Here is a 27,451-nt window from a genome sequence, read left to right as displayed (position 1 = left end):
CTGCCTCTTGGAACGAACGGTTACCCCCAAAAAAGGCCCATGCGAGCCGGGTGAGCGAGGTGCAGCAAGCGCGCGTGAGAAATTCCCGCCAGAATTTCGCAGCGGACCGTGAAAAAGGCGAAATGGGCACACCGCGCACCAGGGGACCGCCAAGAAAAGAAATCGCAGCAATCCACCGAGAGCACGGATGCCGAGTGTCGCAATCAGTGAGATGATGTAGCAGAAAAAGGACAGGGGCGAGCGTAAGCCAAACAAAGTCACGTCACGTGATTTACGAGTCCCATCAGTGGTTCCGTAGCCCATACAGTGCAATGCAAAAGGGAGGAAAGGAGGGCGCCGTAACATAATCGCAAGACAAATGCAGAGAGTCGAGCATACGGCGCCGAGGGGGAGATTGGAAGAGATAAAAGAGGTGTATCCGCTGCTCAGTGTGCTGTTCTTCCAATTGAGCCTGCCGAGCAAATGGGAAGAGCGGATAGAAGTGGTTGTAGAGCCCGTGCATGGATGGCCGCGAGAGGTCGAAACGCTATGCTGACGAAGCGTTGCATCTGTGCCCTCTCCACTGCACGGCGTCATCCGACAACGACTGAACGAGAAAAGGCAGAGGGAAAAGGGAAAGGGAACCGAGGAACACCGGATGGGCTCAGGACGGGTGGACGGGAAGAACACTTACGGATGAGTAGGTGACGCTCTTGTGCGGGTTGGATGGACGCTTGAACGAGATCGAGTAGGCAGCCAGCGCGCTCATCTTCTTGAGGTTGGCGTCCGTGTAAGGCGGGTAGCGAGAAGACATGACGAGCTCGATCACCTTACCGAGCAGACCGGAGGCGGGTGCGTCCAGGCTGGCACGCTGGTGGCTGAACTGGTCGAACGACGCCCTGCCGTGGTAGTTGCCGTAGCCCGAGGGACCGGTACCGCCGAAGGGGAGGGCGTCCACGGCAAAGTGGAGCAGAGTGTCGCCTTGGACGCACGCACCGGAGCGCGTGTTGTCAAAGAAGAACTCCTTGACCTTCTTGTCGCCTGCAAACAGGTACAGAGCCAGAGGCTGGTCGCGCGAGTTGATAAAGTCCACGGCAGCCTTGACGTCCCGGACGGGGACGATGGGCAGGAGAGGACCAAAGATCTCGCCGGTCATGACTGAGTCGTCCGGCTTGACGTCGGCAATGACGGTGGGAGGCAGGAACTTGGTGGCTTCTTCACCTTCGCCGCCGAGCACGACTTTGCCCTTGGTGCCCGAGAGCATGGCGTTCAAACGCTTCCAGTGACCGGGGTTGACAATGCGGGCGTAGCTTTCCGAGTTGTTGACACCACCCTTAAGCTCCGGGTAGAAGCGCTCGTAGGCCTTCTTGAGCTCCTGGACAAACTTGTCCTGCAGTTCGTGAGGGATAAGCACGTAGTCGGGGGCGATGCAGGTCTGACCACAGTTGAACGACTTGCCCCACAGGATGCGGTGCGCGGCGATGGTGAGATCGGCGCTCTTGTCGACGTAGACGGGCGACTTGCCGCCGAGCTCGAGCGTGGTGGGGCACAGCCACTTTGCGGCCTTTTCGGCGATGATGCGTCCGACGGTGCCGTTGCCGGTGTAGAAGATGTGCTCGAAGCGCTGGTCAAGGGCGGCGGTGGTCTCTGGGATGCCACCGTTGATGACGCGGTAGCACTCGGGGTCGAGGTACTTGTTCCAGAGCTCTGCGATGAGCTTTGCGGTGTGTCCGGCAACCTCGGAGGGCTTGAGGATGACAGTGTTGCCGGCAGCAATGGCGCCTACCACGGGACCGATCTGGACGGTGATGGGGTAGTTCCAGGCGCCGAGGACGAGAACGGTACCTTTGGGCTCGGAACGAACGCTGGCGCCGTGAGCAGCCCAAGCGAGACCAGCCCAAGGCTTGGTGGGCTTGGCCCACTTGTCGAGCTTTGCGACGGCCTCGACGATCTCATTAGTAGTGCCCATGAGCTCGGCAAAGATGCTCTCGAAGCGCGAACGGCCAAGATCCTTTCGAAGCGATTCAACAAAGGCATCCTGGTTGTCCTTGAGCATGTAGGCGAGCTGCTTGAGCTGGTTCTTTCGGTACTCGATGGAACGAGTCTTGCCGGTCAAGAAGGCGGCACGAAGATCGGAGACAATCTTTGGGATGTCATCGACGGCGGTGTATTGGAGGCCAGACTCGGCGGCGGCGGTAGCAGCAGCAGCCATGATTGTAGTCGATTTGTCGTAGAGATATGAAACGTCAAGTCGCAGTACAGGGATTGAAAGTAGCGATGTCGACGAGGACGAGGATGATGGTGAGCAAAACACAAGAGAGGGTGGCGAACAGCGAATGGAACGATACCAGCTGGACGGGTCAATGCACACTGTATACTGTAGTTGCGGCTCAGCCGAGTGACAGGAAGCGGAGAAGGTTGGCCGCACCGACAGCGGTTGCGGCGGCGGCAACAAATTCCGGCAGCCGACACGCTGAAACCGACAGGCATTGACTGACTGACGCAGAGGCCGCACACAGGCTGACGCGCGTTACAAATCGTCAAGCGAGCCAGCGACAAATCCGCATAAAATTGTGCTTTCAGAAGCTAGCGTGTATAGAGTGAAGGTCACCTGAAGATGTGCAGGCTGCAGGCTGAGATTCGTCTTGCAGCTCGTGGCCCCGCATCCGCGATTCGCTCGAGGTACAGTGGGTAGCCAAAGTGGATGCGAATGTGGCTGCTTCGGCTCTGCTCTGTCACCTCTTTCTCGGTCGCTTCCGATGCAGACAATCAGCCGATAGACTGAAAGAGCAGAGTGACACACACAGAGAGACACAACCACACGACCTGTCGAATCGGTCGCAATGAAATACAGCAAGTTTAGTCCAATCTACAAGACGAAAACGCGACCTCAAGCTACACACTGGATGTGCGCAGTGCAGGTTACCACCAGACCAGTCAAGGCTCACAATCCGTTAAGTTAGTGGACCCCGCAATCACCTTTTTTCCTGAACGACCTTGTCTCTCCCTCGTGGATGACACACACCCGTCACCTCACGGCGTATATTTTTCCCCGCTTTTCGTCACTGCACCGTTTGAAGACCTGCAGCAAAGCCGACGGTACACGCCAGTTCCATGTCACCCTTGGGACTGTACAGAAGATGCAGTGTCACGCTGCGAGGCATATCCACCTCGTATGATGTACGCTGATCCTGCATATGGCATTCCTGCGGTCGAGATGGGTCGTGGTGACTGCCAACCGTATCCGACGACGCTGTGAGCGAAGCAGCTCGGGGTTTGCCCGTCCCGAAGCTTTCCCACACCAACCTCGCTCTCAGACCCTTCGCTCTCGGCTAAGCAGCGTCACTTGGACGAGATGGCAATGCACGAGCCGCGGATCCTGCTGGCCGTCTCGAAGCCCGGTTTTTTGGCCTGATTCGCTTGTCAGATCGAACAAATTTTTCTTTTGCGTGTTACGCCCCGCAACTCGACACCGATGAGTTGGCCAAATCACGCCAGTCTCTTGGCACACGATGGCGCCTTCCCCTTTTCCATTTTCGGTTGGTCGTTGGCTGTGGTCATCGTGCACCGAGCGGATAGTCAGGGTCCAAGCTGCATGTTGTGCATCGCCCGGTCACATCACAACACACTGCTGCTTGTCCGCCAAACAAAAAATGAAGAGTGTGCAAGTTGGACCCTGTCAAAGCGTTGCGTGCCTGTCGGCTGGCACTATCGGTGGATGCAGCCCCTAAACATACAATCCTCTCTCTGACTCTGTATCGGCAACTGATGAAATCCTAGATTGGCACTGTTGTCCCGTGGATGCAGTGGGAGCGAGCCAGACTTCATCTCGCATGCGCTGCTTGAGACTGTGAGCTTGCAATAGATAAGTGGGTTCGGATCGAATCCGAAATCGTATGCGCCAGTGTGGGATTGTCCAACGGATGGATGCCGATCCTGTGTGAATGCAAGCCGAATGCAGTGCCAATCCCACGACTCGGTGCTCAGTTGCGCCTTGCTTGTTGAACACATCCGCTCCGCCTTGCTATCCGCTACAGACTGTAGCTTCCGAACATTGCAAAAACTCTGCTATCCTTGCAGAGCACGCATTCGAAACTGTGCAGCCTCGTCTGCTTTGCTTTCGGACGACAGTGACAAGCGACAATTCCGACATGGTATCCAACTCATCAAGCACTGCTACCTCGGGTGGCGATCAGGTTGGAGTCGCTTCGGAACCAGCCCCGCCTTCAACATCCGCATCCACTTCTGTGCCTACCGCTGCTGCTCACAGCACCACTTCGCAAGAGCCTTCGTCGCTCGCCGCCTTCTCGCCCGTTGGCACCAACAGCAACGACGTGACGGCCAACCACGCAAGCGCCTCTGCCATGTCAACAGCAGAAACTGCGACGGGAGCCGCTGACGCACCCGAATCCCATACGCCCTTATCAGTTCAGACTGCAGAGCCTTCCGATCCAGGCACATCCGCATCGCAAGTTCCAACCACCGCCTCGACGTCAACTACGTCCATGCTACCCCGCGCTTCCACGACCGTCTCTGCTTCATCGCCCAGCTCTGGCACTGCCACGCCTACCATCAGGAACGCAGCCCCACGCGCTCCGACCACGACCGCTGTTCCCAACAGGTACTCTCATTCTCAAGCTCCAGCGTCTGGCTCCACCCACGTCTCAGCTCGTCGACCTGTAGCTCGACTCAGTGCTCAAGCTCCTAACTCTCGCGAGCGAGCTGTGCGCAATCAGTCTGCTGCCTCAGCATTAGCTTCACCCTTCCAATCGCACGCCATGCCGTCCATCTTTGGATACTATTCGCACGATGCAAATCCTGTTAGCAACCTCGCCTCCACCGCCTCTCCCAGCTCCAGTCTAGGCGCCCAGCAGTGGTCGCAGTCACTTAGAGAGTCCATCTATCATCAACGATCCGCCTCTCATTCGCCTGTTCCTGTTCGCCCGAATCATTCCGCAGCCTCTACGCCTACTTTCAGCCCCCGAGCCGGTTCGATAAGCTTCTACGCTGCTCATCCACAGCGTCAGAACGCACGTGTATCCTCCCATCTTGGCAACACGTATCGCTCTGCAGAGACGCAACGCAGCACCGTTGCTCATTCCGTCCCAGCCGCCTCTGGCTGGGATTCGAGCCTGCTCGCCTCTTCTCTCCGTGCTGAGCAGCCTATCTTTGAAGAGACCACCACGATCTCCTTCACCTGGTCCATTCGCGATCTCCACTTGCTCCGCGAAGAGGTCGAGCACTCACCTCCGCCGTCAGAGGGCGGTCGTTCAGTATCTGCGGGAGCTGGCAAAAGTGATGTCTGGACTAGTCAACCAGTATTTGGTGACAACAAGTGGAAGCTCGAGCTCGTTCGTACTACTCGCCCTCTCACCGACCAGTCTCAAGAGAATGACTCGACCAATGAACACGATGGCTCGGATGATGGTAACGATGAGGTCACGGCGGCCAATATCCCCAGCGCCGATACAGCTGCTGATCAAGTCAACGATTCGGACTCGGCCGCAAGTCGCCCCAGTATCACCATCCTGTCTGTCTACTTGACTGCCCTGGTATTGGAGTACACGCATGCCAATGTCGAGATCCCTGCTTCCATCATGGTTGGGTTGAGACCCATCCGAGCAGCTGTCGGCCGACGCGGCGCCGAGAGCGGAGGCTATCTGTGGCGACGCTTCTATGACTACACGTTCCAGAAGGAGGCCGACCTCTTCACCTGCCACGACCTTCCGAGCGTATCCGAGATGCTACAGGACCTCAATGTCGCGCGTGACGATGCAGTCGCCCTCACCATTCAGCTTGGCTTGGGGCCCGGTCACACGCGCGCTCGATCTGGTCAGCTCGACGATGCCGCTGCCTCACATGCTCCCATCGAAGTTGACGGTCATCACCTGGTTCCCAGAGCCGTGCTCAGCTCGCTTCATGGCTTACTCGACGATGCTAACACGGGTGATGTGCGCATCCTGGTTCGGGAAAGGGGTGTCTTGCTGCCGGAACTGTCCGACTGTGCCTCAATGTCGGATGATGGGCATCCCGACAACACCATCACAGAAAATATCGGACGCGTCGTCCCATATCCCATCGGTTCCAGCTGCCCTACCGCTCCTGCTTCCGCGCACCAGTCCGAAGCTCCGACATTCACTTCGATCGACGATGACCCGGACCGCATCTTTGTCCGCGATCGTGTGCTGTGGGCACATGCCAGCGTCCTCAAGAGCCGCAGCGACTATTTTCAGACTATGCTTGCCTCCGACTTTAGCGAGGGGATCAGCCGCAACTATGCGGCAGTCGGAGCGAGCGCCGCTTACGGCCGCAACGTGCGCACACTCCAGATCTCGGATGCCGACTTCGTCACAGCCTACTGGTTCCTGCGCTATCTGTACACGGATGACATTCAATTCGCGGACAAGGAAGACGTGCGCAGCGCCATACTCGATGAAGAATGGGCGAAAGGTGCTGACGTTGGCCATCTCACAGCTGGATCGGCGAGCGGGGATGCCGGTCACGCTGGAGCTCTGCCCAGGAATCTGCTCGTCGAGTGGACGCCGATCTCGCAGCTCAAGGACAACGATGATTTCGAGATGGACGGCATGGGCTTTTCGATGAGCGCCGCCCCATCCGCAGGTGGTCCGCGAGGTGTTTCGGGCTCGTTTGTTCTGCAAAAGCCTTCCACCACATCTGGATCTCTGCGACAGAGAACGAGTGCTGCGGGACTGGTCGACGGAGCAAGTGGTAGTGTCAGTGCTCGCCCTCTGTCAGCGCCGAACTCGCCCTCGTCCGTCATCGACGCAAGCGCAGCCAGCAAGCATCACACCACGGACGAAGCCAGTCGCGCATCGGGTCGTGCCACATCCAACGCTCCTGCAGCAACCCTCGACCCGCACGCCCACCCTTGCGCCGACCCGGGTCCCGCCTCGGCGCTGTCGATCTTCAAGCTGGCGCACCGCTACCACATGCAGGAGCTCTCGCGGCTCGCGGCGATGCACATGGTGGCGACGCTGACGCCGCAGTCGGCGTTCCCGATGCTGCTCGCCACGTCCATGTACACGGAGCTGCACACGCGCATCAAGACGTACGTGTACCAGCAGTGGCATCTCGTCTCGCACACGGAGGAGTTTGAGCGCTGCTGCGACGAAGTTAGCGTGGGGATGTGGGGTGCGGATGCGGGGAAGACGATGAGGGCGTTTGTCAGGAGCTTGGTGTCGCCGTTGAGGGCGGGGGGTCAGACGTGATGGTTGTGGGGTATGCCGTTTCATTGGGAACGCTGGCGGGTGCGGTGGGACAAGTGTATTTACAGCGTCGTTCCTACAAAAATTCTGGTGAGAGGCTGGCGTGGAGAGCTGAGTAGCCCCGCGTCTCAATTCGACTTCTTCTGGCCCTCTGACACCAGATGGTAATCCTCTGGCCTCTCTCCACTAGTGCCCTTCTCCCTCAACTGCCTCTCCTTCCTATCGACCTTGCTGTTGACGCTCTGCCAGCTCTTTCCGGCTCCGACGAATCTGCTGAAGAAGCCGGCAACGCCGCGCATGCTTGCCTCGTCCTCGTCGATACCTGCGACGTCTGCTCTTTGACGTTCTGCATCCATGTTTTTCAGCTCTTGGAGCATCATCGCTCTGACTTTTTCGGTGAGGTCGTTTGCGTCTGCTGCGGTGAGGTGTTTGGTAGGGACGGGGGGTAGGACTTTGATCTTGATGGTTCCGCTTTCGAATCTGGATTTCGAGTCGAAGAGACGGTTGTAGTTTTCGCACACGACGGGTACCACCGGAACGCCGGCTTGGATGGCTAGGTGGAAAGCGCCCTTTTTGAAGGGCAGTAGATCAGGGGTGGCGAGGCCGGAACGTGTTCCTTCGGGGAAGATCCAGAGTGAGAGTTTCTTGTCGTTCATAGTCTTGCCTACTTCCGAAAAGGCTTTGATGCTATCCTTGAGGTTCTTACGGTTGATGAATACTGCACCGGAGAGCTTCATGAACTGTCCGAGGAGCGGTGCAAATTGCAGTTCCTTCTTGGCCATGATGGAAGCGGATTTGGGGAAGATTCTACCGAGGTAGAGGATGTCCATTGCAGTCTGGTGGTTGCCGACGACGACGGCGGGTGTAGCGGAAGCGAAGTGCTCCTCGCCTTCGACGACGAAGCGGATGCCGACGAGCGGTGCGGTCAAGCGCCAGAAGGATCGCGCTACGACCTTGTTGATGTTGAGTCGTTGGCCCGGAACGAACGAGAGGAAGATCGAGACAAAGATCCCCCAGACGGAACACGTGGCGAGACCGGCGATGTAGATGAGAGAGTTGAGGTAGAAGCGCACTTTCTGAGAGCGTGGGGAGACGAGGGCGAGGAGGAGCAGGGCGCCCGCCGTGAGGGTGGAGAGCGATTTGGAGAGCACTGCCATGCTGAACGTGAACGGCAGGGTGACGAGGGAAAAGAGTAGTGTACACGGATGGTTGGTGGTCTGACGATGGTTGGACATCAAACAGGTGGGAAGAACGAGGTGCTTGCAGTGACCCAGAGCGAAAAGGGCACGCGATCGGACGAACGATGACTGTATGTGTGGTGTATACTGTAGGAGGATGGTGATGGTGGTGATGGTGGTGATGGTGGTAGTGATGGGGCACATCCGGTTTGATGTCGATGCATTTGCCGAGGTTTTTCTCTGCAATGTGAATCCAAAGCCAAAAGAACGCAAGACGCACAGACGTGGTCGACTCGCACCGTCACGCGCGAACCACCCGCGTATCGCTTGCGTCTCGAGATGGAGTCGAACGTGAGTTTCACCGGAAAGCGCAACCATTCACGGTCTAACATTCGACGATGTTCGATCCTCGAAAAAGTGGGCCGCTTGCTTTTCTCTCGAGTCGCAACATCATATGCTACGACGCAATCCCGACTCCCACCCGTGACCATCACGCTTCATGTTGGCCACAGTAGCCCTGTTCCGTGCTCTCGAGCCGAGCTATCGCACAAGCGCTCGTACGAAACACAAATTTGAACGCAGCTGCCAATTTTGTTGCTTCCTCCTCTCGCACACTTCGTCAGTGATCTTCATCGCTCTTCATTCATTCCCCCCCACACCGTCGACTGTTTCGCTGTTCCCACTCCATCGAACCTATTGAACTGCACTTCTCGCTTACGTTGACATGCATCCTGGAAGCACGATTGTCTGTGTGTCCACCTCCAGCCTCAAGCCACACCGCTTTCCCCCGCCAAAAGGGTGGACCGGCAAACTTCTTCCGTCTTTCTCGCCTTTCCTTTCTGTTCTCAAGGTGTTAGCCGAGCGAAGGCACCGGAGTGGGCTTAACCGCAAAGGGACGGTTTCGCTTCGGTTCATTCGATGGGGAAAAGAAGAAAAAGAGCAGCGGACGGAGAAGGAAAAAAAGAATGCCGATCTGCCGTCGATTAGTGCGCATCGAATTGTGCAGCTTTTGTGTGGGGAGAAGGAGGCGGCGGACCGGCGTACTTCGCTTGTAGATTTCTTTCCCCACACTCACACACACAGAAATGCCAGTTTTTTTTGCCGAGCTTACCCTGTGCTCCTTCTGAAGCAGAAAGGAAGCGTGACCTTCGCTTACCATGTCTGCCAGGCTACCGACACGTTACCATTCCGGCGTTCTGACAGATGCGCTACGGAGACCAACGTGGTGTGGGGATTCCAGAGAGCACCGGCGACCCTCCTTTAACATGTGACTTTAGTTCAGGGCGCGCGTTGGCGAGGTAGGAAACGTGAAGCGTTGGGCGCAAGGTGGGGTGGGGTGCATTGCCGATGGTCGCGTCATTGTGGATTGGGCTTTCCTTGAAGACGGTTCGGAGAACGATGCTTGCGGAAGAGGGTGCGCAGGTCGCCGGTGAAGAGCATGTGCTTTTTTTGTGCACTTTCGGATGATGCTAAGCACAGACCTGCTTGGTAGACCGAGGGCGGAGCTAAGAGAAGCTGCGGTTACAGGAGCGATTCTTCGAGAGAGGTTCCAAAGATGGACCCTGAGATGCAGGGGTGGGTTGGAGGAGCGGCCCACTGCGCACCGGTCAGCGCTATACACGCAATTGCTGTACAGAGGCCGTGTCTACATCCATCGTCCATAAATACCACCCTTCTCTCACTCCAATTACTCCCTTCCGACTCATCACCCTTTTCACCTCAAGGCCTCCTCCACCAAAAGCGTCGAAGAGTGAGACACACTCTCTCTCGCTCAGTCAGTCCTCGCACCATGTTGATCAAACGCGAAATCACCCTGGCGCCGATCGCCTTTATGCACCTCAACTTCTCCTTCCCGGACTGTACCAAGCCACCGCTCTCCTCCAATGCCATCTGCAACCCTTCGCTCGACTACTACACGCGAGCCTCCGCCCTCGTCAACGAATTCAACACCACCGAGCTCGTCAACAACACCATCAACTACGCTCCCGGCGTCCCGCGTCTCGGCGTGCCCAACTACCAGTGGTGGACTGAGGCGCTGCACGGAGTAGCTGGAAGTCCCGGTGTCAATTTTAATGAGGACGAGTCGGCAGAGTATGGTTCTGCGACGAGTTTCCCCCAGATCATCAACTTGGGTGCTACGTTCGACGACGGGCTTTATCAGCAGGTGGCTTCGCACATTGCGAACGAGACGAGGGCGTACAGCAACGCTGGGAAGGCAGGGTTGAACCTGTACAGTCCTCTCAACATCAACGCCTTCCGCGATCCTAGGTGGGGTCGTGGACAGGAGACGGTCGGTGAGGACCCGCTTCACCTCAGTCGGTTCGCCGTCAAAGTCGTACACGGTCTCCAAGGTCCGCAGGCGCAAGACGACAAGAACCCGCGTCTCACCGTCGCCGCTACGTGCAAGCACTATCTCGCATACGACATCGAAGAGTACGATGGGGTGGAGAGGTACCAGTACAACTCGATCGTCTCAAAGCAGGATCTGGCGGACTTCTACCTGCCTCAGTTCCGTGCTTGTGTCAGGGATGGAGGGGCCACGACGTTGATGACTTCGTACAACGCGGTCAACAGCGTACCCCCCTCCGCGTCGAAGTACTACCTCGAAACGTTGGCGAGGAAGACGTGGGGGTTGGACAGGCACAACAACTACGTTACTTCGGACTGCGATGCCGTCGCCAACGTGTACGACGGTCACCACTACGCCGACAACTACGTCCAGGCTGCTGCGGACAGCATCAACGCCGGCACGGATCTCGACTGCGGCGCCACCTACTCGGACAACCTCAACGCCGCTCTCCAGCAGAACCTGACCGATGTCAAGACGATCCGTCGTGCCGTTACGCGGATGTTCGGATCGCTCGTGCGACTGGGTTACTTCGACAAGGCGGAAGGGCAGCCTTTGAGGCAGTTGGGTTGGAAGGATGTTAACGGGAAAGCGGCGCAGGATCTGGCGTACACTTCGGCGGCGCAGAGTTTGACGTTGTTGAAGAATGTCCAGAAAACACTTCCACTGGAAGAGAAGGATACGAGGGGGAAGAAGATCGCGCTGATCGGACCGTATACGAATGCGACGGTTGCGCTGCGTGGCAACTACGCAGGACCCTCGCCCTTCGTCATCACCATGCTTCAAGCCGCTCAAAACACCTTCGCCGACTCGACGATCGTCTCTGCCAACGGAACCAACATCACCGGCGCCTACAACCCCACCCTCGCCTCGGCCGCTCTCGACGCTGCTCGAGACAGCGACACGATCATCTTCGCCGGAGGAATCGACCCCACCGTGGAAGGGGAGGCCAACGACCGGCTCAACATCACCTGGCCTCCCGCGCAGCTGCAGTTGATCGACGAACTGAGCAAGCTCAACAAGAAGCTCGTCGTCATCCAGTTCGGTGGTGGACAGATCGATGGAGCTGCGCTGAAGGCGAACCCGAAGGTAGGGGGGTTGTTGTGGGCGGGGTATCCGGGACAGAGTGGTGCGCAGGCGGTGATGGACGTAGTGGCGGGTAAGATGAGTCCGGCTGGAAGGCTGCCCATCACGCAGTACCCGGGAAGCTACACCGACGGTCTGCCCGAGTCCAAGATGGCCTTGAGACCGGATGCAGCCACCAACTACCCGGGAAGAACGTACAAGTGGTACTCGGGCAACGCGACCTATCCCTTCGGCTACGGATTGCACTATACGACCTTTGCGGCTTCCATCAAGAGTCCTTCCGAGTACACGATCCCCTCTTCGACCAGCAACTACGCGGAACACGAAACGGTAGCAGACATCGAGGTGACGTTGCACAACACGGGAAAGACGACCTCGGACTACGCAGCACTGCTCTTCGCCAAGCACAGCAACGGTCCAGCTCCCTATCCGAAGAGGAGCTTGGCAGGGTACACGAAGGTGAAATCGGTGAAGCCGGGGGAGAAGAGACAGGTGGTGGTCAAGGTGACCCAGGCGGCGTTGGCGAGGGCGGACGCGGGGGGCAATGAGATTCTGTACCCGGGCGAGTATACGTTGGAGTTAGATACCGAGGAAGGCGTGGAGAAGGTGTTGGCGAGCACCAAGTTGAGGTTGATGGGGCAGGAGAAGAATGTGATCCCGTGGGTGAAGGGGGATATGTCGTGAAGAGCGGAGCGGAGAAGGAAGGACTTTGCTCGATGCTGCATCGGAAGAAGAATGTTGTTGGAGGCGAGTTTGTATTGCGATGAGAAGAAGTTGTTTGTATCAGACAATGCCGGAGCAATACATGATTGACAGACAGAATTACACAGCGTGCCTTGTGGAGAATCTGAGTGAGATGCCCAAACCCACATCCAACATCTTGTTCTCCGCGCTTCACGCGGTCGTCGGAGCACTGGCGATGGCCGGCAACCTCAACAACCTCTTGACATCCTCATTCTCTGCCACCTCCTGCTCCTCCCTCCTGACCTTTTCCCTCTGCCTCTCCTTCCACTCGCTCTCCAACGCCTTTTGACTCAACGTCCTGCTCGCAATCACCAACTTCCACCACTTCAAGTAGACCTCCTTGACCTCCTTCTCGCCCATCTTGCCATCGGACGCCTCTCCCATGCGCTGGCACAATTCTCCCTCTGGGATCTTTGCGAACCTTGAACCGTCCATACCGTCCAACACGACCTGCACCTGCTCCTCGCCCAGCGGAGAATACTTTGCGAGCCAAGCAGCGAGTCGTTCGTTGGACCAGAAAAAAACGTTTCTACCTTGGGGATCTGGTTTCAACTCGATCCTCTCGTGTGGAGAGGTGACGAGAGCATCAGCATAGCGCAGCGTGTTCAAGCTGGCCGCCACATCCACCGCGTCTGGACTGGCAGTTGCGATGAGCACCGTATGCGTCGGTTGACGCGAATACAAGTCGAACGCTTCCTTGAGCGCGAGCGTCAACTTGCTGCTTCGAAAGGGAATGTGAGGAACACTCCCATTCGCGGCTGTAGCAGGGGAGGTTCGAGCACGTATGCAGTTCTTGAGCGTCATGAGGCTGGTATTGATCGCAACGGTCTCGGACATACGGGTGGGATCTTTGGAGGATGAGGGGGAGTGGTCGGCTGCACGTTCGCTTCCAGCAAGATCGACCAGCTGAAGCACTCCCGGGGTGGAGTTGCGGTCGGTGGTCGAAGTGCAGATGATTCGAATGATCGCGTGCGATCGTGACGATGTAGGGTTCTTTTCGGTACCCCGCGTGATGCGTTGCGACCAAGCAGCGGTGATCTCCTCCAACATCTCAATTGCGCTGGAAACGGTCTTGGTAGTGGTCTTGCTGAAGGTGGAGGAACCAGCGATGTTTTCCGCGATCAAAACTCGTGCGTTCGAAAGATCGAACAGATCGTTGACCTTGTTCTTTCCGTAGATCTCAATAGCCTGAATCGAGATCGAGCATTGACCGTCGTTGGAAGAGAATAAGGTGGAGATGGCGAGACGGGAGCATTCGGACAGCGTGTAGGTTTTGCCAGACCCGGTTTGACCGTAGGCGAGGACGGTGGAGTATCCGCCGCGCAGGACGAAGGGTATGAGGGGTTCGATGTGGTAGGTGTAGAGGGTGGAGGTGGCGGAGTCGGGGAGGTAGCAGTGGTCGGAGGTGAAGGTGTGAGGTGTGTGGGTAGGGGTCGAGGAGGAGAGGGCGGTGGAGGAGCGCGGTTCGAGGACGGTGGTGGTGGTGTGAGGTGGGGAGGAGGTGATGAGTGGAGGAGGGGTGGGGGAGAGGAAGGATGGTCGGATGCGGAAGAGGACGGTAAAGTCGCGTTCCATGGTGTAGGATGGTGATGATGATGAAGAGGACGAAAGCAAACTGGTAGTACAAGGTGTTGGAGTGTTGGTCTTTCCTCTTTGGACTCGCGCGTGTCTCCGCGGCCTGCGTTTTCTGGCAGTTCTTGGCATTTTGGAACGCATTTCCAGAGTTGGTCGAATTTCTCCTTTGCTCCCCCACACCCATCCTCACACGATGAGAAATGTTACGTCGTTCAGCCACCGCGCACCGCCGTTATCGCAATCCGGACAAGACCGACGAATCAGACTCTCCAAACGGCGGTTGACAGCGCGCCGGTTGAAATTACAGTGCAAGACTTGTCTGCTCGCCTGTCCAAAATGGCAAGTTCAAGAAGAGCAACTCGCTTAGCCGCTGTGGCTTCTGGTGCGTCGGATCGACAAGGTCCGAAGCCTCTTTCCTCTCGCGGATCTGCAGAGAGGGAGCAAGTCACGAGATATGGTCAATCTCCGAGCAGCCGCTCGACGTTCAGACCGATAAGCCGACGTTGGCGCGATGCAGGTACACCGGCTGGGTGGGGTTCGTTTGGAGGACCCTTTCGGTGTGGGCAGAAAAGTGAGAAGATCGCTCCATGATACGTTCGCGATGGGGTGGTGAACGACAGCATATATACTTCATATCTTCAAGTTTTTCTTCGTCGTTGCTTCACACTTCTCCTCCCATCCAGACACGACGATATGTTAGGTGGCACGTTCCAGAAAAGCTCCGCGGCACTGCTGCTCCTCGGCCAGCTAGCAACACTCTCTTTCGGCTCTACCATCCCTGCCATCTCCCCTCGCAGCAGCAAGAGCGACGGCTTCATCCTCGAGCATCACCTCGGCAACCTCTCCCCTTACTTTGACGCTCCCATCCCATCCCACCTCTCGCTCGGCGTCCCCTCCGGCTGCCACGTCTCTCAAGTCTCGCTCATCCACCGTCACGGCTCGCGCGGACCCATCTCGCAGGAAATCGGTACCATCCGAAACCTCTCGTACTACCTCAACAACCACACCTCTCTCCTCACCTCGCCTCACTCCGCACCACCGCGCAAGCTCGCCTTCTTGGCTCAGAACGGTGGTGGCTGGAGTTCGGATAACTTGCATCAGGACGACCTCACTGCTGTCGGTCGTCGGGAGCTCTTCGACCATGGCGTGCAGATGAAGCTCGACTATCCCCATCACAACACCACGCTGTTCTTGGCAGGACAGCAGGATAGGGTGGTTGAATCGGCTCAATGGTTCGCAGCTGGATACCTCGGCAAGAACTACAACTCGACGGGTACGCTCGATGTTATCTCGGAAAGCCTCGGTGTCAAGTCCTACATCACACCGACGGAGACGTGCAAGAACTGGACGTATTCCTCCGGTGGAAAACCCGTCGAGCAATGGGGCAAAGTCTACCTTCCACCCATCGCGAAACAACTCAATGCCGAGGTAGCAAAAGTTTGGCCGGGGTTGAGCTTCACGGAGGACAACGTTCACGGTATGCTGTGGGCGTGTGCGTACGAGTTGGCGAGCAAGGGAAAGGTGGCACAATCGAACTGGTGCGGGGTGTTTGAGAAGGATCAGATCGAGCAGTTCGAGTACGAATTGGATCTGCTGATGCGCGGTGCATTCGGGTATGGGCTACCTAACGGGTCTGGTCAGGTGATGGGGAGTTTGTTCGTTTCGAATTTGACGCAACGTCTTACCCAACCGGAGATGTTCAAGGAACCAAATGGGGAGCAGAGGACGTTGTTCTTTGACTTTGCACACGATACGACGATCGATCTCATCCTCACCACCCTAGGTCTAGCCGCGGATAAGACGTACCCGGTCGAGGGACCAGTCAACCCACAGAGGAACTGGAGGACGAGCTATCAGGTTCCGTTCGCCGCTCAGATGGAGTGGAGGAAGCTCAGCTGTGACGCGGGTAGGAAGGAGATGATTCAGCTGCATTTGAACAAGGCTCCGGTTGATTTGGGCAAGCTGTGCAGGACGGATGGGTTTGGCGGGTGCGTGTTGGACGAATTCTTGGAGGCGGAGCAGGTGAAGAAGGCGAACGAGGTGCAGGTGGGGGATGACGTCTGGACTGCTGCTTGTGGCAAGTGAGCGTCATCCTGGTAGCTCGTCAAGCACTGTCTCTGGTCGTGGAAGATATTGTATCGCGCCTTGCGTACTGGGATGGATTGCAGTGTGTGAGCATGTGTTGAGACTCACGAGCTATGAGAGACGACGAGCATGGTGAATATTTCGGTTCGGCAGTTTCTCAAACCTAACATTTATATTTGATAATTGCGAAATGTGGAGAAATCGTCGCGGCTTCTTACGCAAACACTGAAAGCTGCAGCTTCTCGCCCGCTCTCTCTGTCTCCGGACTTGGTCCGAGCTCACCCTCTCGCACCGCTATCACCACCATCATCGTTGTCGCTTCGTACCCTTTCAGGATCACCCGTCGACCGCCGTTCATGTTGGCACGTCCAGCAGCCCGGTTCATCCTCCAACGCTCAACCACTCTCACCACCTCGCGCACAACCTCTTTCGCCCTCACCACTTCCACGCGTCTAGCTCTTTCTCGACCGCGCCCCTTGACCATGTCATCCTCCTCCTCTGCCGCTGCCCCGGCACCCGTCATGCCCACCTTCACCAAGACCCCTCTCCCCGACTTCTCCACCTCCAACCCGCTCGGCTCTCCGAACAAGTACATCTCCACCGCCGCCTGTCTCATCATCGGCGACGAGGTGCTCAACGGCAAAACCAAGGACTCGAACAGCAACTATTTCGCCAAATTCTGCTTCGACCTCGGCATTGATCTCAAACGGATCGAAGTGATTCCGGATGATGAAGAGGTGATTGTGGAAGCGGCTAGACGTCTTACGCGGGATCACGATTTTGTGATTTCTTCGGGGGGGATCGGTCCTACACCGGATGACATCACCTATTCTTCCATGGCAAAAGCGTTTTCGCAAGACGGGAAGTTGGTTTACGACGAAGAGGTGATTCGACGTATGGCGGAGAACCTCAAAGCTCGTCAAGTCAACACCTCGGGCATTACAGAGGATATGATCACGGCGAGAAAACGTATGGCTCTGTTCCCAGCAGAAAAGGCAGAGGTGATCTTCCCAACGGAAAACCTCTGGGTTCCAGTCGTTAGGATGGATGGCAAGCTGTGCATCCTCCCCGGCGTTCCAAGACTCTTCGAAGCCCTCATCGACGGCCTAGAACCCTACCTACCCCTAGACCCTAACCGTCCCCGTCCCTACAGAGTCCTGATCCATACAAGGTTGCCCGAAAGCAACATCTCCCCCTTCCTGGTAGAGCTAACCGAAAAGTGCAAGAAGTGGGAGATCAAGGTCGGAAGTTACCCCAAATGGAACAACGGTGTCGATGTAAGTTTGATCGGAAACGACTGGGATAAGCTCAAAGAGTTGATCCCGGAGGTCGAGGAGAGGGTGGAGGGGAAGCTGATCGAGAGTGGACAGCTGGGCAAGAGCCGTGAGCAACAACAGCAGCACAAGATGTGATGGAAATCAAGGAGGAGCAGGAGACACACACGCGGAAGGCTCACACACGGGAGAGATGATACAAGACGATGGTTCACAATGTCTTATGTGGGAATTGCTGGATGGAATAACTTATCAAGACATCAAGCGGGAGTACGATTACAGAGATGCGGGTGACAAAAGAGAAGATGCTGAGAAGAGGGAAATGCAAGATGCGAATGCCAAGTCATGAATGCTGCTTAGTCGTCGACGATATGTCGACCTGTGTGTGTTGTGTGATGTAGGTCAGGTGCAAAAAGGTGTCCCGCGAGGGTGGTTGAGCCTAATCGAGCGGATCCTCTTCGATCTTTGCGTGCCCGAATTCGTCCAAGTCGTCGTCTTCGTCCGACATGTCCTCGTCCTCCATGCCGTTCGCGTTAGCGTTCCCCTCGTGATTGGGCAACACCACCAGCCCGTTCCTATGCGGATCGAACTGCACGCTGATCTGCGGATCCTCCTTGATGTTGACCCTGCCGGACAGGATGAGGATCGACAGCGGCGAGAGCAGCTCCTGCTGGATCGCCCTGTTGAGCGGTCGAGCACCCATCGTAGGCGAGAAGCCGATCGAGACCAAAAAGTCCTTTGCTGCGTCGTCGAGCACCAACCTGGACTTGCCGCCGTTCGCCTGGATCCTCTGCTCGATCTCGCGCAGACGCACATCCACGATCGACTTGACGTTGCGGCGCGACAGCTTGCTGAACACGACGATGCTGTCGATGCGGTTGACAAATTCGGTGGGCATGGCGGCCTTGATGCTGTTCATGACGAGCTGGCGCGTGGCGTCGTTCATGCTCTCGTCCTCGGATTCGTTGATGTACGACGAGCCGAGGTTCGAGGTCATGATGATGATCGTGTTGCGGAACGAGACCTGGCGACCCTGGCTGTCCTGCAGACGGCCCTCGTCGAGCACGCCGAGGAAGAGCTGGATGAACTCGCGCGCCGCCTTCTCGATCTCGTCGAGCAGGACAATGCTGAAGGGCTTGCGGCGAACGGCTTCGGTCAGAACACCGCCTTCCTCGTGGCCGACGTAGCCGGGAGGCGCGCCGATGAGACGCGAGATCGAGTGCTTCTCGGAAAACTCGCTGCAGTCGATGCGAATCATGGCATCGGCCGAGTCGAACATGCACTTGGCCAAGGTACGGCTGAGCAGCGTCTTTCCCGAGCCCGAAGAGCCGGCGAAGAGGAACGAGGCGATCGGACGGTTCGCATCCGCGAGACCGGAGCGAGAGAGTCGAATGGCTTGGGCAACGCTCTTGACCGCCTCATCCTGGCCGATGACCTCCTTAGCCAAGGTACGCTCGAGGCGGAGCAGCTTGTTCTTCTCGGACTCGAGCATGCGCGAGACGGGTATGCCCGTCCATCGCGAGACGATGGCGGCGATCGAATCAGAGGTGACCGCGTTGTTGTCCGAGTTGAGACCTTCCTCTTCGCGTTTGCGTTCGGCCGCCTGGAGCTGCTGCAGCTTGGTCTCCAGATCGGGCAGCGCGTAGAACTTGAGATCCGAAGCGGTGGCGAGATCGTAGCGACGCTCGGCCTCGGCGATCTTGGCTCGCACCTCCTCCATCTTGCGACGGACCGAGTTGATCTCCTCGCCCTTTGCCTTCTGCGCTTCGAAGGCCGCCTTGATGGGTGCGAGTTCGTCATCGATGGCCTGGATCTGCTTCTTGGTCTCCTCGAGCGACTGCTTGGACTGGGCGTCCTTCTCTCGGGAGAGTGCGTGCACGGCAATCTCGAGCTGCAGACGCTTGCGCTCGAGCTTGTCGACCTCTTCGGGGACAGTCTCACGCGACACCCTGACGTCGGCGCAGGCCTCGTCGACCAGGTCGATGGCCGAGTCGGGCAGACGTCGATCGGTGAGGTAGCGTTTTGCAAGCTGGGCTGCCGATACGATGGCCGAGTCGAGGATGCGTACGCCGTGGTGGACCTCGTACTTGTCGCGGATACCTCGGAGGATGGCGATGCAGTCCTCGACGGTGGGCTCGTTGACGAGGATCGATTGGAATCGACGCTCGAGCGCGGCGTCCTTCTCGATGTATTGCCTGTATTCGTTGGCGGTGGTGCAGCCGATGACGCGGAGCTTGCCGCGGGCCAGCATAGGCTTGAGCAGGTTGGCAGCATCCATGCCACCTCCGGAACTGCCTTGGCCTGCCATGAGCAGGTGCATCTCGTCGATGAAGAGGATGCAGGGTGTACCGTCAGCGGTCATCTTTTCAATATCGGAGAGCACCGCCTTGACACGCTCCTCGTACTCGCCGCGGTACTTGGCGCCGGCCATGAGGCCACCGACGTCGAGGCTGAGGATCTTGCCAAGAAGGTTGGGCGGCACATCGCGGTCGACGACACGCTGGGCCAGACCTTCGACGATGGCGGTCTTACCTACACCGGGACTGCCGATGAGCACGGCGTTGTTCTTCGTCCTCCTGGAGAGGACGCGGACGGCTCGTCGGATTTCCTGGTCACGGCCGATGACGGGATCGAGCGAGCCCTCGGCTGCGAGCTGTGTGAGATCGGTGCAGTACTTTGCGAGTGCGTCGTAGCCCGCTTCGGCCGTCTTGCTGTCAATGTGTCGGCCACCGCGTGCCTGTGTGATGGCAGTCTTGATGAGCTGTTCGTTGGCGAGACCGGCTTCTTTGAGCAGCTGTTTGATGGTGTTATCGTGGATGAGGCCGAGAAGGATGTGGTCTTGCGCGATGTAGGCGTCTCGCTGTGTGCTTTTCTGGTTTTCCGCTTCTTTCAAGACCTTGAGCGCAGGGCTGGATAGGCTGATGTCGTCGGGCGGAGGCTCCTGGGAAGGGATTTTGCGTATTGCTGTGCGAAGCTTGTCTTCGAATATCTTGGTGTCGACGCCAGCCTTGGTGCAGATGCTTTTGAAGAGCGATTGGCTCGATTCGTTGGTGGATTGAACGCCTTGTGAGTTGGAAGTGTCGTCGGTCAAGAGCGCCAGCGCAATGTGGACAGGGCTGACCTGGGGATGCGAGTGGTCCTTGGCGAGCTGGAGCGCTGCCGAGACCGATGACTGAGCGCGTTCCGTGAATTCAAACGACATGGTGTGAATGCGAAGGTATCAGGTGGACGTCAAAGCTTGTGAGGGATTGAAGTGATTGTGATATGTGTAGCGTGAGCGAGTGCGGCGTCCGAAGACAATCGACGGAGAGAGGGAAGGGGATCACAGTTACTGCTCCGCTTTTGCAAGGGTATATATGGGCTGTGAGCCGACGAGTGATGAGGAGTGTATGACTGATGTGAAGCAAACCTCGGACTTGAATCCGATAGCAAGATGACAGAGACAGACAGACAGTCAGCCAAGTGCAGGTGATTCACGAGAGGTGAGTGAATCGGAATGCATCTTTCTCGACCTGAAGCCATCGAAAAGTCGCGTGGCCTCCACACTCGTCTGGCGCCTTCCAGCGCTTTCTCGAACACCCACGCTGGAAACGACGAACTCTCCAGCTGCTCGAGCCGCGCTCAGAAGATCGCTATATCCGAAACAGCCGATCGAGTCTATTCAAAATGCCCGATTCGCTCCCCGATCGCTATTGGAGCCCCACAGTCTAGTTCTGGCGGCTCGTGCAGAGAGGGTCCACAGTAGCACGCGTCGGAAGAGTTCACGATCTGCGCCCTTCACAAGACCCTTTGGCGGCCACAAGCAGCCTATGTCGGTCTTCTCTCGCTCATTCATGCTCAGAACGGTCCTCTTGCACTCGATCAATTAATTTCTCGGCGGTGACTCTGTGTGCAACAGCCCTGCACAAATTGAGAGCGAACGCCCACCAGACAATGGTGACGAGAATGCATTCTTCGCAAGCATCGACAAAGATAATGAAGAGTAGACCCAGGGATGCTGGAGGTCAGATGCCCCCGCTTGGCGCATGGGGCTGATGAGCATAGCTCTGGTAGGCTCGAGAGGGTGCCTGCTGCAGCGGCGGGTTGGCCCACGCCGTGGGCGACGTGGGCTGCTCGCCTGGCGAGTGCTGGTGCGTCGACGCGCCTGGCGAAGCGTTGTTCTGCAGACCAAGATACTCCTGCTTCTCGCCCCGCGTGTTTGCCGACTTCTCTCGCCACTCTCGCAGGTCGCGAGGGAGTAGCGCCAGGCCTGCCAGGTAGGCGACGAAAAGCAGCGCGGCCCAGATCCAGAGAATCCACGACGCCCATCGAGGCACACCCCAATCCCACAGATGAAGCCCTGCTGTGGCGTTCCAGATGGCAGCGACCGTGACGCCGAGCCCGATGACGACGTGCACAATCCTCGAAACGTTGAAGCGCTTGGTCTTGTGACCCACAGCGCCCAGCAGCATCTGCACAAACATGATGATGAAGATGGCGAGTCCAGCCTTGGCGTGCGTGCTGTCAAAGTGAGTGCCAGACCCTACTTCGACGATGATGAGGACCATGCCGATGAGCACGAACACGAACGCGGCAATCTGAATTCCGCGATGTGCCGGGAACCAGGTGAAGAAGGTGCGGCCGTAACGACCGATGAGGATGGCAGCGGGAACCAAAATGAACCAAGCGACGATCATCATGACCATGTGTGCGATGATGAGACGGTTGTTCCTGTTCAGCACGCGATGAGACCGGTTCTGGTCTTCAGTGTTGCCTCCGTTCGTCGCTGGAGTGACGGGTGTGTTGGTCCCCGTGTTGGACCCGGTCGAAGAGGAGGAACTCGACGTGTACGGCTTTGTCAGATCCAAGGTCATCGAGCCGTATGCTGTGTGACGCCTGATCGATGCGCTGGTGCTCGAGTCCGGGTTATTCTGCTTGTTGACGGCCCAGATGAAGGGCGTCGATGCCGAAGGGGCTGTTTCGGAGCCAGACATGGGGAACGACCACGCCCAGACGGTGCCGGAGCTGTTGGAGAAGGAGTGTGCCGGTTCCATGGTCGCAGCCAACGCTGTGATGCTGGTGCTAGGATTGCTGTGTCCGGAGGCGGTGCGTTGCGACATGACAACTTTGCCCGTGGTATCCACCCACCCAATCTGATAGCACCCGAGGAAGCAAGCATTGCAGATAAGGTCCAACGAACAAGAAAAGAATGTCAGCAACTCTCCTCGTATGCCGCCTAGGCGCCTAGACCGTCTTGTGCAGTATCGGCGTGCGGAGACTTACCATCATGTTGGAGCCGTCCATCCTGCTTCCAGTGCCGACAGCGTACCAACCCATCGGTGCACCACCGCCGTTGGCAGACATGGTCATGTTCATCCTCCTTTCAGAAGGGCTGTAGACAGCGCGTAGGCATACGTTCTGTTGTCGTCATGGCATGTGAGAATAGGGCGCGGCAAGTGGTCAGTCACCGACGCGGGCGAAGAAGACGACTAGCAACGCGACCTTGACTTACCGAGTTGCAAGAAGTGTCGGCGAAGAGGGAAGCTTGGTCGGTCGATTGCGCGTTGGCAGAGGCCGAAAGCAAGAGCAGCAGGCATGCCATAATGACGGCAGATAGCTTCGACATGGCGCCAATCATGACTTCGCTGAGGAAGAGCGAGGTCGATTGCGGAGTGTCGGATCGAATGGAGTCGAAGATGAGAAAGATCGGAGAGCCCTCAGGCTAGATGCTAGGGACGACTGCCAATATATACAACTGCAAGCCGACGTTGGGACTGCGAACGGCCGAGCTTGTCAGGATCGACTGCAGAGCTAAGGCTATGCGGCGATTTCAAGGAAAAGGCGGGAAGGTGATGGGGACAATGCGAGCAAGGTGGGTTGGGCGGTGGGTGGATTTTAAGGTTGAGTCGTAGCGTGCGAAAGCACAGGACAGCCGCTTCGATGCAGATGAAGCGGAAAAGGTGGCAGCAGAGGAAAATGACGAGGGTGGACGGAAGGGCCGAAACCGTGGTGGCTAGATGAATGGAAGCGCCGATGATCAAAGTTCAGGGTTGATGAGGTGATCAAGATGGAAGAGCCGAACCCTGCTCGAATAGCGCAAAGGTCGATGTGGGCAGGAACACAGCCGAGGAACAGGCTGGAGACAGTCCAAGAGCTCCCTGCTGTTTATGTCTCTGAGTTACCGTAGCTCTTCACGTAGCTCTGGCGAAAGGATCCGGAGCCATGAAGTCGCAGACCCTGGGTGGGGTTCAAGCACGGAGATGGATGGGTCGATGAGGATCGGCGGTCAAGAAGCTCTGGCGGTGCTTCTCTCGTGTGGAAAGGCTCGTGAATCGCACGTCTGGCGAACCCAGAAAGTCAGGGACGCAGCAAGAGCGGGAAGGAAGAGCCAAAGCCAACGAGCATACTGTAAGGTTCGCTCCGGCTTCGAGCAGTGGTTTGGTCGCCAAAGCATTGGGCAAATGCGATGCATTGCTCATGCAATCATGGCGGGACGTGGGCGGCGGCGGAAGAATCCCGAATAGCAGGATGGAATGCAGCTACAGCGGCGGCTGGACAGAGGGATTGCCTGCATCCACATCGTCGTTCTCGTCTGGCTTGGCGACAAGGGCAGATCCACACGGCACCATCGATGTCAAGCCGATGGGGCCAAGAAGCCAAGATCAGGCCAAGCCAAAGGACTGGCTCGACACGAGGCATGAGAGCGTGATGACAGAAGTGACAGGCAGCACCTTTTTTGCTTGGAATCGCGTGTCTCGGTCAATTAGGCACGGAATGCAGCACAGGGTAAGTCGCTGCAGAGCGGTTTCATGGGGGATGGAGGCTCGACGTCCGAGGCAGAACCCTGCATGACCATTTGTCGAGGAGGCAGTGCTGGCAGGTGCAGCTGGACAGCGCGGAGTATGTAGTTGCAGCAGAGGAAAGTGGCCGAAACAGAGGATGCGAAGACAGACAGCCAGAGCGCGTGCGTCAAGATCGCCGGGGCGTGTCGCTGACCAAAAGGGAAACAATCCTCCGTCCTCGTGGGCATGAAACGAGCAAGCCATGTTGGCAGCTGGCACTAGATCTGCATCCGAGAACCCAGGCGATCAGAGCGTGGAATTGATTTCTGTTAAGTGCTTGGGCGGCACTTTTCCCTTATTAATAAATAGCCACGCTCCGATTTGAAATTCTATCCTTTGGAAGTCGTGACGTTTGGCCCTAGGATGTCGCGTGTGATCTGTCAAGAGAGGCTTTGTCGCTCTACTTGGTATGCACTGGCTGAAAGTCATGGATGCGCTGTATTCTGGATAGAGAGCTGCTTCGCAATTTGGCTCGGGTGAGTGACGAGAAGGCAGTGCATCGGAAGGGCCGAGCTGAGGGCTGTGCATTTCACTTTATCAATCTCCCTCGGAGCGGGGATGCTAGATGAAGCGAAGAGGTGGTGGTACTGTACTTGCACGGCAACAATGCATACGGTATGCAGACTGTCGCCAAACGCAGCGTCGACCGTCGGGCCACCACAAGAGCAAATTATCTCGGCTCTAAGTTAAGCAACATTTGCCTCGAGCTCTGCATATTTGAGTGGCAGGGATCCGCAATGGCTCTTGCAACTCGTTGCGGAATTGGCTCGAAGCGAAACCCTGTGAGATGCGAGGTGTCGGCGGCTCGAATGTACATGAGCCCCTTTTGTTGAAAGCGTAGCAGCAGCAGCGCGAAAATGACGCTACTCTCCTGACCAAGAAGCGAGAGGAACGCTCGCGCCGATTGCGCACGCGGCAGCGACACTAAGCTTAGTCTCGTACCATTGTAGAGGATTCACGCTAGACCAGCACATGAGCGCAGGTGCTTGGTCCCCGCTGACAGGCGACTGTACCGCTAAAGCACTAGAGTCGCGACCACGCGCTCATTGACATCCACGATCTCGGTTTCAGGCAAAGCTAGCGGACAAGCGTCATAGGAGAAGGTGAAGTCACCGGCGGTCGCGGTCAACGTAATGACGTGGCGCGTGATGCGATGGCATGTTCGGAGCGAAGATGGCCACGCGCGAATTCCTCCCTACCGACCGACGGCCCAAAAGGGCAGGAAAATCATATGTCGACGTCTACACCAGCAAACACGGCATCAGCTTCCTTCAAGCGAGCGACCACCGTGACGTCTACAACTCTTCGTCCCAGATCCCGATCGCCATGGTCTGTCCTGACAGGTACAAGCTTTCTGTCGCTTGCGTGCACCGGTCGAGAGCTGAGCCATGTCAGCAAGCTTTCTCTGAACCTTCGTCCACGGCTCACAGGCAGCGCTTGAGCGGTAAGGACCATCCAGGTTGAAGTACGTTCGGGCCGAAGCATTCGCTACAGAGCTGCTGCAAGGCGTCTACGACGCATCTCGCATAAAGAACGGATTTTCTGGAAGCTCTCTGGAGCGTCGCGATCCAAGCTGACCGGGTGCTGTGTGTGCATGGCGGCTCCAATCAACGCTCTTCGGTCTGTTGGCAAGGTGCAAAGCTGCGTGATACATGCGCATCCAAGACCTGTGGTGGCGCTTTCTTTTCATCGAGCGTGCCGCCGGATCAGATCCACACACGTACCCGCGAGACGTGCAGAACGTTGCATTTGTTGGCGGTCGAGGCTCGATTCATTTTATTTAATTGCAACAAAGCTTTCAACACACAGTGTCGGTCCAACACCCCAAATGCGATTTCACTCGTGATCCCGGATCGCCATCGGGAGAATGCTAGAATAAGCGACCCGATCCGATCAACCCTCGACCCTCGAGGACAAGTTCGAAACAGCAAAACAGCAAACACGGCGAACCGTGTTGCGCTGTGGGTGGGTCGAGGGCACACGTTCACCCTGATCCCACCTTCATACAAACAGCGTGGAGCATCAGCAGAGCGCCTTTCGCTGCATCTATCACACCGCCTCGCCCTCGAAAGCGATTGGCTCGCTTCGCCGCTTCGCGCTTGGCCGAACTATCGCCAACATGTCGGTCCGTTCCTGCTCACGAAAGATACTTGCTCGCTGCTGATTTGCGTACCTACCCTCTGTCAGCTGTCAAAGTCTGCGCCCGCCGCTCCCTCAATCTGCTTGTTCGCAGCAACGTCCCTCGCTTCTTTAGACCGAGCTGAGCTTAGCATCCCTGCGTGCATGTTGTTCCCTTTGTCCTCTTCATGCTTTCACCCTCAACCCTGCGCCCTCCGTCTCGGTGCTCGTCTCGATGGGTGCAGTCTTGCTCGCTGTTTTCTCCGTTCCGTATCTTTTCAGCTCAACAGCTGTTCACATTCTGCCCCGCCGGTGTCGGCGTGTCGGCGGTCCGCTGTGGCGACGCCTTCATCCCTTTGCCCATCCTTGGGCCAGAGCATCTGGGCGTGTCTCTAGCCCAACCCCCTAACCCTCGTCTGCTCTGTCGAGTGTCATATGTGCCAATCAATCTCTCCGATGGCAGATCCATCCGCGTCGAACGCTGAAACAGCCAACGTTGTGGCGCGGCTTCTTTCAACGTTCCTGATCCTGCCCGCTGATCCTTGCCCAACGTCCGCCGTCCACCCGCACCACCTGCGTTGCCACGCTCAGGATGCTTGCCCTGGCGCCCTCGTGCTTGCCACCTGCTGAGCCTTACACGCGCCCCCTGTATAACGTTTTGTGCTGTCCCACTCCGTCCCACCAGAACGACGCTACGGCAACCTAGCCACGGTCTTCGCGGTCTTCGCGTAGCGTTTTCGCTCCTCATGTCGTGCATGCCTACCACCTCTCAAACGTGGTATCCGGCAGCAAAATCCCCTCAACCCTCCTCGTTCATACCAGACCAGGCTCTGTCTCCTTGCGCTCGTCCCTGTCTCTTGCTATCTTGCCCTGAAACGTGCCTGCAATTCTTGAGCTCTTTTCGAATGCAAGTGTCAAGTGGGTCCTGAGACTCTGTGCCGTCAGTGCCACACTTGGTCTACCTCGTACCGACGTTCAGGCCCTCCCCTAGACCCACCAGCCTCTTTGATTGGAATCT

At 57.2% G+C, this 27,451-nt stretch overlaps 12 protein-coding genes across 12 annotated transcripts; 7 read left to right on the top strand and 5 right to left on the bottom strand.

The window, feature by feature from the left end:
- Window positions 1-526: 526 nt before the first annotated feature.
- Window positions 527-3,183, bottom strand: PHSY_000353 (aldehyde dehydrogenase; the record flags this gene model as incomplete). Its single annotated transcript, XM_012330994.1, has 4 exons — window positions 527-586; window positions 674-2,330; window positions 2,591-2,732; window positions 3,150-3,183. 4 exons carry the CDS (start codon window positions 3,181-3,183, stop codon window positions 527-529), a joined length of 1,893 nt encoding a protein of 630 aa, XP_012186384.1.
- Window positions 3,184-3,812: 629 nt separating this feature from the next.
- On the top strand, window positions 3,813-4,378 carry PHSY_000352 (hypothetical protein; the record flags this gene model as incomplete). The annotated part of the gene is made up of 2 exons (XM_012330993.1): window positions 3,813-3,829; window positions 4,060-4,378. 2 exons carry the CDS (start codon window positions 3,813-3,815, stop codon window positions 4,376-4,378), a joined length of 336 nt encoding a protein of 111 aa, XP_012186383.1.
- Window positions 4,379-4,484: 106 nt separating this feature from the next.
- PHSY_000351 (hypothetical protein) lies at window positions 4,485-7,208 on the top strand (the record flags this gene model as incomplete). The annotated part of the gene is made up of 1 exon (XM_012330992.1): window positions 4,485-7,208. The coding sequence occupies one exon, from the start codon at window positions 4,485-4,487 to the stop codon at window positions 7,206-7,208; it is 2,724 nt and encodes a 907-aa protein (XP_012186382.1).
- A 125-nt stretch (window positions 7,209-7,333) lies between these two features.
- PHSY_000350 (1-acylglycerol-3-phosphate O-acyltransferase) lies at window positions 7,334-8,440 on the bottom strand (the record flags this gene model as incomplete). The annotated part of the gene is made up of 1 exon (XM_012330991.1): window positions 7,334-8,440. One exon carries the CDS (start codon window positions 8,438-8,440, stop codon window positions 7,334-7,336), a length of 1,107 nt encoding a protein of 368 aa, XP_012186381.1.
- Window positions 8,441-8,722: 282 nt separating this feature from the next.
- Window positions 8,723-9,647, top strand: PHSY_000349 (hypothetical protein; the record flags this gene model as incomplete). Its single annotated transcript, XM_012330990.1, has 2 exons — window positions 8,723-8,734; window positions 9,234-9,647. 2 exons carry the CDS (start codon window positions 8,723-8,725, stop codon window positions 9,645-9,647), a joined length of 426 nt encoding a protein of 141 aa, XP_012186380.1.
- A 525-nt stretch (window positions 9,648-10,172) lies between these two features.
- On the top strand, window positions 10,173-12,500 carry PHSY_000348 (glycoside hydrolase; the record flags this gene model as incomplete). The annotated part of the gene is made up of 1 exon (XM_012330989.1): window positions 10,173-12,500. One exon carries the CDS (start codon window positions 10,173-10,175, stop codon window positions 12,498-12,500), a length of 2,328 nt encoding a protein of 775 aa, XP_012186379.1.
- A 210-nt stretch (window positions 12,501-12,710) lies between these two features.
- On the bottom strand, window positions 12,711-14,276 carry PHSY_000347 (hypothetical protein; the record flags this gene model as incomplete). The annotated part of the gene is made up of 1 exon (XM_012330988.1): window positions 12,711-14,276. The coding sequence occupies one exon, from the start codon at window positions 14,274-14,276 to the stop codon at window positions 12,711-12,713; it is 1,566 nt and encodes a 521-aa protein (XP_012186378.1).
- Window positions 14,277-14,828: 552 nt separating this feature from the next.
- On the top strand, window positions 14,829-16,220 carry PHSY_000346 (hypothetical protein; the record flags this gene model as incomplete). The annotated part of the gene is made up of 1 exon (XM_012330987.1): window positions 14,829-16,220. One exon carries the CDS (start codon window positions 14,829-14,831, stop codon window positions 16,218-16,220), a length of 1,392 nt encoding a protein of 463 aa, XP_012186377.1.
- Window positions 16,221-16,702: 482 nt separating this feature from the next.
- On the top strand, window positions 16,703-17,632 carry PHSY_000345 (hypothetical protein; the record flags this gene model as incomplete). Its single annotated transcript, XM_012330986.1, has 1 exon — window positions 16,703-17,632. One exon carries the CDS (start codon window positions 16,703-16,705, stop codon window positions 17,630-17,632), a length of 930 nt encoding a protein of 309 aa, XP_012186376.1.
- A 301-nt stretch (window positions 17,633-17,933) lies between these two features.
- Window positions 17,934-20,696, bottom strand: PHSY_000344 (hypothetical protein; the record flags this gene model as incomplete). The annotated part of the gene is made up of 1 exon (XM_012330985.1): window positions 17,934-20,696. The coding sequence occupies one exon, from the start codon at window positions 20,694-20,696 to the stop codon at window positions 17,934-17,936; it is 2,763 nt and encodes a 920-aa protein (XP_012186375.1).
- An 802-nt stretch (window positions 20,697-21,498) lies between these two features.
- PHSY_000343 (hypothetical protein) lies at window positions 21,499-23,111 on the bottom strand (the record flags this gene model as incomplete). Its single annotated transcript, XM_012330984.1, has 3 exons — window positions 21,499-22,626; window positions 22,757-22,891; window positions 22,986-23,111. The coding sequence occupies 3 exons, from the start codon at window positions 23,109-23,111 to the stop codon at window positions 21,499-21,501; spliced, it is 1,389 nt and encodes a 462-aa protein (XP_012186374.1).
- Window positions 23,112-25,488: 2,377 nt separating this feature from the next.
- PHSY_000342 (hypothetical protein) lies at window positions 25,489-26,918 on the top strand (the record flags this gene model as incomplete). The annotated part of the gene is made up of 2 exons (XM_012330983.1): window positions 25,489-25,759; window positions 26,716-26,918. 2 exons carry the CDS (start codon window positions 25,489-25,491, stop codon window positions 26,916-26,918), a joined length of 474 nt encoding a protein of 157 aa, XP_012186373.1.
- Window positions 26,919-27,451: the final 533 nt, after the last annotated feature.

Source organism: Pseudozyma hubeiensis (genome assembly GCF_000403515.1).
Source record: "Pseudozyma hubeiensis SY62 DNA, scaffold: PHS5, whole genome shotgun sequence".
In the NCBI taxonomy this organism is placed as follows: Eukaryota; Fungi; Basidiomycota; class Ustilaginomycetes; order Ustilaginales; family Ustilaginaceae; genus Pseudozyma; species Pseudozyma hubeiensis.
Note: the sequence above shows the minus strand (reverse complement) of the source record. Positions and strands in the feature narration are given on the sequence as shown.